Raw genomic sequence first — 7,713 nt, forward strand, 5'->3', positions numbered from 1 at the left:
CTAATTGATATGTTCCTGCTCCACATTTAACAACTCCTGTAACTACCAGGAAAAAAAATGGTGCTTTAAACCATATGTATAAAACTGCTTTCAAGTGAATCTCCTGAATCCCAATGAGGTATCTTACTTTTGCCTGGTGAATTCTGCTGTTTTACAGAGCTAGAGAAACTCTGCACTGAAATGCAGGTATACATTCTATCTAAAACAGCCATGCAGATACATTCTGCAATTATTTTAATCTTTAAATGTATATGTGATTTTTTAAAGTGTAGATACACAAATTTACCATCAAATGAGTACAAAAGTAGAAAACCATGAGTTTACAGCCGAGTTTCTCACTGGAAGGGTCACACATAGGCTTCCCTTTTTGATAAAGTACTCAAAACACAAAACAAACAAGAACAGAAGCAAAACTGCTTTGCTAGGGTTGCTATGATCCAGAAAAAAACCCAGAACACAAGCGAAAAAACCTCCCCAAAATAACCACACCACTCAAGAGAAGACAAGCAGTGACAAGCAGGGCCAGAGGTGAAAGCTGTGTGGTAGGGGTTTCTAACTGAAGAAAAAATATGAGATAAACATGTTGAACAAGAACTTAAATAATTTTCTTTCTATCGACAGAAAAAGCAGTGCAAATCAAGCTCTCAAAGTGCAGTTTTGGGAAATGCCTGCATACAACAACGCTGAGCAATTCACAGCAGCTCTCCTTGCACTCCATAAATCCACGTCGATACAACCAAATATTTGTGCCACAGCCATTTCTGATGTACAGGAAATAAAAGCCCTTGGACGGGGTCGTGATTGCTCCTTCTCAAGCAACGAATACAGGCACAGGACTAGTTCATAGCATCTCATTCTCATGGAGTTTTATGTCATGGATAAAATCAATAGCAACCAGAAACGCTGAAGTTATTGGTCATTAACCCTTGGCACTATAAAACACATCTGGGCTTTAAATATGATCATCATAGCCAGTGAGCTGTAAATGCAGAAAAGCACAGCAGCCACAAAAATGGAGATTTGTTTGCATGAGCTATTAGATCCAGGGCAATGTTGCATTTAGGTTTATTTACAAAACAGAAACCATGCTTAACTATAATAAAAAATATTTTCATAGCAGATGTAGATACCAGTTAAAACTTGCCCCTTTCATTTAGGACTTCCTATTGGACAGTAAAAATATAGATATGATACTTTATACAGGCATATTTCCTCTGAGGATTTTACTCACAAGCTTGTTCCCAGTATTTCTATTAAAGCAAGGAAATGTGGTATGAGCTGATCCCAGCGTAATCTTGCTGGGGTTCCTGAGCTCTATTAGACAACCACAGAGGGGGTACCACTCCTGGTGACACATCACATCATGCATCCAGCTCCTCGATTTTTAATAAAAACATAAACAGACTGAAGGAGGTGCCCTGAGCTTGAAGCGTCGAACTTACCACAAGAGATAGCGCCATAAATATGTTTTTATAAAATAACATTCTCACACTTTGGAAATGAAAATGCACATGAGGAACTTAACTCTTGAGCATGGTTGCTGATATAAACAGCTTTTTTTCAGTTATGAAGTTGCTACTTCATAATTACTATACTATGATGGTTCTGGTTTATAAAATTTGACCAAAAGCTATTAGATCTTTTATGGGCAATAAAACCAACTTAGAAATATTTTTTCACATTATTGTTTTTAATATTTACATTGGAAGACTTTCATATTTTTATCAATGTTTTCTAAAATTATTGTTGGAGATCCTTAAAGCAAAATCATGGAGAAGTAACTGTACTATCCTGGCAATTTTGGTTTTCACAAACATTAAAATTATGGAGAACAGAAGAATAACTGCACCGCTCCAACTCTCTACTTGCAGCTTTTTTTAATCACTGAAGAGTTAATTTATTTTTAATTTGCTAAATGAATCAGCACTGCTACTACCACCAGGGAAGCCAGGTTCCAGCGTGACTCTTCCACGGTGAGAGTTTAAACTTCACCATTACTTTGATGAAGCACCAGAATTTACTAGGAAATACACTGAGATTACTAATTCAGTGTACGCTGTTCCTTCCCCAGACTGTAATATCAACAGGAAATATCATTGGATCTGGAAACAAATAACCTATCTGGCAAATAAATCCCACCTGAGCTCCTTTTAGCAAACACTCAGTTGCACTTGAAACCACTGGAAGAGAATGAGGGAGCTTTCTAGAACTGTTGTGAGAAGACCAAGGAGCAGCATTGCTTTTTGGAGATGAAGAACACTCAACAGTATTTTTCTTTAGACATCCGCGACGTAATGGGAACGTTAACAAGACAGCAAATGAAAATAGGCTTACTCGAAGCAAAACTTTACTACAGCAGTGAGTACTTCAAAAATTTTTGCTTAAATTAGTTTCAGGATTTGAAGAGACGGCAGGAAACATTTTGTGAAAATAAAAATACGTAAGCCCAACTCACTCCAGCCTAAAAAGTTTATTTAATGGCGCAGAGAAGCAAGGACAAGCCCGTACCCACCTAACAACTCCCGAGGTGGAACTGCTCTGGTGGCTCCGTTGCATGGAATGTTTGGGTAGGGGGCAGAGGAGGAGGAGTTCACCCACAGCTCAGGGGATGAGTAGTTGAACGATGACTGGTTACTGTGGTCCTGAAGCTCTTTACACTGACCAAGACTGTCTTGAGGAGTGCTTAATTCTTCAGAACAAGCCTGGGCTGAACTAGAGGAAATTCTTCTTTGGTACAACGGCCTGCCTGGTCCTCTTGGTTCATACTGCAAGCAAAAAACAAAAGAAAAAAGGGTCTTTTGCTCCTTGTATTCAACTGCATGTACCAAATACCATTTTCCATCCATTTTTTCCCCTGCAATGCCTTATAAAAAAAAAAAAAGTCCTTTGCATTTAGAAAAAAAACCCAATGCATTTCAAGCTCTAGTCTGTATATTGCAGTCACTGATAATGTATTTTAATCACACAGAACTGACACAGAATTTTCAAGGAAGTGCAAAAAGCTTCAACTGAGATTCCTTAATTCTCATCAACCTTTACATCTTGCACTCCTACGTGGGAGATGTATCACATTGTGAGGAGGAAGATACTCACCATTTAGAAAGGAAGTACAGAAAGATACAAAAGCAAGAGAAAATGTTCAATTACAGCGTAGGGAGGAAAAATACGGCTTTTAGTTTCCAAAGGACAAATGAGTGACTTGTATACCCCGATTTGATACATTTGCATACTGGATTTTGTGTATGTATGCTCTAGAGAAGTGTGTGCCCTCAGGAGAAATAATACAGAGATTTTTTTTTTGAAACCACATAAATTCCTTGTTTCCATAAGCCCTGTAGATGAAAATGGCAGGAGAACCATTAATTAACCTGGTGGCTTCAGGAGTTCAGATTTAAGGACCCTCTAGGCTTTCCATCCTTTAAAGATTAAAAACCAGCTAAATAAACACCAAATAACTTGCTTGCAATCTCCCAATACTGCTGTTGTATCAGCCATAAAAAACAGACAGGGAAAAAAGAGTGCATGAAAGAGAACTGTAATATCTCATTATAGCTGCCACACTATTATGATATATCAAGGGAACAGCACTTAAAATATCGTGTCACTCTACTCTCAAATATATTCTTTAACAACAGAAAACCTCCAAAATTCAGAAGTTACTGCCTGAATCACACCCAAAAAGTACACTTCGTATTGAGTTTAACAGGCAATTTTGGTAAGCAATCAGGAAGTGATCAACGTTCTGGACACTTTCAAGTACAGGACCAGACAGAATAACTTAAGCATTCCCTTTGATATGCAGTTCAAATCTAGTTTGACTAAACACATGCAAAAGCTTTCAAGAATCAAGTTGATGAGCAGTTTTATAAGTAGTGATTGAGGAAACCATTTAGTAAGGACACCAAAAGTCATGGCAGCTCCCCTGCCACCCGCCTTATATGAGGGATCTCTGTTAAAAATACACCTAAAAACTGCATTTTGCTTTCTTTGTGTGTTCACTCCTACCTACCATCTAAACAAGCAGGCTGGGAAACTTTACATGCGAGTCTCTGTCTTGTATCACTTGTACTGCATTTGGCATTTCTGTCACATATTTTGAAAGGAAGAAGAAATGAGAACTAAAACAACATTGCACTAATTACATACAGGCTCACTCTATTTGTCTTCAGATTGCAGGAGCTGTCACAAACTCTGCAGGAATATTTATTAGTTTATTACTGCTGAAAAGCCATTGTTCCTCTGTCCCGCTGTACTGACGGCATTAACTGTTGTCACAAAGCATTAGATTTTATACAAGGTGGTATGGCTTAATGGACCAAGACATAGAATTTCTCTATGCTATAAAATCAAACCTTACTACGGCTCTAGCTGGGTCTGATAACTCCATTATCCTCTCTGGATCTGTTTAAGCCAGAAATTCCTAAAACGCACCGGAATTCAGTTGTAGTTATTTTGCTCAGGCACAGAAACAAAATATTTTCTATTTTCAGAAGTTGAAAGACAATTAAATATGTACTATGTGGGATAGTGATGAGCAAGGTTACACCACAGCTTCTGTAAAAACCTTGACAGAAATGCCTCGCAGAACGAGTCGCTTAACTTTATGTACAAATATTGGATTACATGCAGTCAGTGCAAGATTATCTGAGAACATTAATTCTGACATTCCTGGAATACAGCCTGGCTCCGGCATACTCCATGTCTACATATCATAGACTCCTTAGCGCTCCGGATTCCAACAGGGATTAAAAACTGCCGCTCAAAACGTGACCTGTCCGAGTTGTATGTGCTTGCATAGTCTGCATCCCATAACACACACCCCTAGAGTCCAGAACAAAAAAAAGACCAAGAGGGACAGAGCCAGCGCTGGTGTGGCACACCATGGATTCATGTAGCACAGCTGGATATTTCTGTGCTCCAACACTCTGAGCCCCCAAAACATACAGAATTAGCTCAGGCCAGGAGGGATTTATTAAATCCGGGTTTGAACCACATTAAAACAACTGCACTGCTCTGGTCTCAAGTCAGTATGAAAAGTAGCTCAACCATATTCACAGTTTAACACTGAGCCAACTGGCTGGCTGATTCAAGCTGACTCTGCAGAAAGTCCTTTCATGCGTTCACACCTGGGGTGCAGTTAATTTGTACTCCAGATAAATGGCATAAAGGTAATTGACCAACGGTTCCAAGAAACCTCTGAGTAGCACTCAAAAAGCCAAGACCTCCCGTTTAGTAGAGAAAATGTTATACCTGCAGTGAGGAGAACCATGGACACACACAGGGTGAACAGAGGAACCGTAGAGAACATTTTTACCTCGCAGAAATTCCCAGCGTGAGCTTTTAATACGTGACATATTTTGCATTCACGACCGCTTCCGAGTATAATTTTACATTAAAATGACATGAAAACCGCACACGCAGCCAAAAATGCCTACCTCTTCTAAGCTGTGGAGCGAAGAAGCAGATACTGCTCGAGATGTGAGTGGATGAAATGGCTCCTGACCGACTGCATGCTGATGATTCTGTATTTGTATAAAAGGGTTTTGTTGCGACCTATGGGGCAACGGAGGTATACCATAGTGAAAGCCCTGTCCCATAAGGTGGTTCTGCTGTAGGTTAGCGTAAGTCCACGATCCATCAGGTTGCAGGTATTTCAAGGGAGATGGGGTTATGTGTTCAGATGGCATGGAGAAAGGGGGATTGTATATTTGGGGTAAATGCTGCTGAAATGCTGGGTTACTGGGTATTTCAATGTCTCTGTTGTTTTCGGTGAAGGTGGGAAAGTGACCGCTGTGGTTGGAGTTGCAGGAAGGAGAAGGGAGTGCTGGTGGGCTTCTGGGCTGAACTTGTCTGTATTGCAACAGTCTTGACTGAGGGGGTGGCATTTCGGCTAAGTCTCGACTTTCACTTTGATCACGGTGTGACAGCTCTCGGAGCAAATCCTGGAATCTGTATTGGCAGAAGAAATGTATCAAGAGAAAGAAGAAATGTTTCGCTGAAATCTCGCTCTTTCTGAGGCTGAGAAAACTCAAAGCACAAAACACCGAATTTAAATATACTCATCTTTGAGCTTACTGACCCTAACTTCAAAGGATATGACTATGAGCAATCAGAAATTAGGCACAAGAGGATTAATTGGATGAAATACCTACCTGAATCATCTCAAAATGTTAATAACTCTTGAGATTTCCTTTTCAGTCGGAAGAATCAATTTTTTGTTATCGCTTAAGAGACAACTAAGGTAAGGATTTCCTGCTTTATTATACAAAGTAGAACACTTCACAGTTAAAGAAAATGTTAACCCCTTATAAAAGGCAAAAACCAGAAGAATCAGGGATTGCCCTCACTTGCACGATATACTTCCAAACTTCTTCAAAAGGTCGGGAATATGCAATTCAGCACCTCACAGAGTCAGATAAGAGAGCATTTAGAGGCTTTACCATGGCTATTAAGACACCAGATGGAAAATAAAGCATAGTGGGAGATGACAGTAAACAGAGGCAATTTCAAAATCCAGCCTTTACAATATACATGATTAAAGCTGATGACCACTGGAACCGCTTTGCTGTTTACGTTCAACAGCTTCCTTTCTGGCCCCCTAATGCTCCATATCTCAAATATAGGCATTTGTTTAATCTGCTTTTAAAAGCAAAGGCTTTTTCAAAAAGGAAGAAAAATTTTATTGGAGAAGGGTTGGTTTATTTCTTTTCAAGCACATAAATCTAAGACTGCTACTTCAATTTGAAAATTTACAACTTAAATAGGCCTTAACTACACTCATTCACCTCTTTTATAAACACAAGGTTGTTACTCTCTATCCATTCCTTATTCCATAAACACAGCACTGAAAAGCTCCATAAAAGCATTTTTCCACTACAACTTTACTACCCAATATACTAACAGAATAAAGCATAACACATAGTAAAAGCATAGTTGTAAGTCAGCCTGCCAACTATTTTAACCTTCATAATAACGGCAGCAAAAAGCAATACCTTTAAGTGTCTCGCACTCGATCACAGCGTTACAGATAGGTGCCCACTGCTCAATTTTACACAAGCTCTGATGACTCAGTAAACAAATACCTTGAATATGTTGCCTCTGTTTCATCTTCTGTATTACTGGCAAGTTTCCAGTTTGCCCTAACTTGCTGCTGCTGATGCAATCCAATTGGTTGCTGAGGAAGATGTGGTAGATGAGGATGGTGATGGTGTTGATATGGAATAGTGCCTTGACTGAGATAGGCATTATGTTCATTCCATTGCTGTAACCTGGCTTGTTGTTGCTGCCTTATTGTTTCCAAAGCTACATTTCCATGCATACGATCTATAAAAATAGTTTTAAAACAAAAATTTATCTAATGCCCCTTTTTAAAGATCTTTATGTCAGAAAAAAAAGAATACTTTTTATACAGTATATTCCAGGGCCTATTATACACTAACTGCATTGCAGTGTATAACCTGGTTATTTAAATCATATGGAAAATCATATAAACATGAATCTTCTAATAAAGTGCTGAATATTCAAACATGCCTCAAGCAGCAAATTATGCTCAATGACATTACTCATGGAAACTAACCCAACAATGACCCAATTCAGAGCAATATGCCTGAAAAGGTAAATACCTCCTTCATTTTCACTTCAATGTAGTTATAATTGCACACTCTGAATTTAAATAAAGGAAAGTCACCTACCTAAAGTGTCCCCTAAGGGCAT

General features: G+C 38.9%; 1 protein-coding gene across 1 annotated transcript in view; it reads right to left on the reverse strand.

Moving 5' to 3' along the window:
• Positions 1-2,512: 2,512 nt before the first annotated feature.
• Positions 2,513-7,713, reverse strand: part of HELZ (helicase with zinc finger) — a gene marked incomplete at both ends in the record, with an annotated part of 26,319 nt that continues 21,118 nt past the window's right edge. The window contains 4 exons of the mRNA XM_010190720.1: positions 2,513-2,765; positions 5,436-5,949; positions 7,083-7,323; positions 7,692-7,713. The exon at positions 7,692-7,713 is cut by the window's right edge and continues 567 nt beyond it. Of these exons, the coding sequence (XP_010189022.1) occupies positions 2,513-2,765; positions 5,436-5,949; positions 7,083-7,323; positions 7,692-7,713 (1,030 nt within the window). The remainder of the gene's footprint in view (positions 2,766-5,435; positions 5,950-7,082; positions 7,324-7,691) is intronic.

Source organism: Mesitornis unicolor, unplaced genomic scaffold (genome assembly GCF_000695765.1).
Source record: "Mesitornis unicolor isolate BGI_N332 unplaced genomic scaffold, ASM69576v1 scaffold50488, whole genome shotgun sequence".
NCBI lineage: Eukaryota > Metazoa > Chordata > Aves > Mesitornithiformes > Mesitornithidae > Mesitornis > Mesitornis unicolor.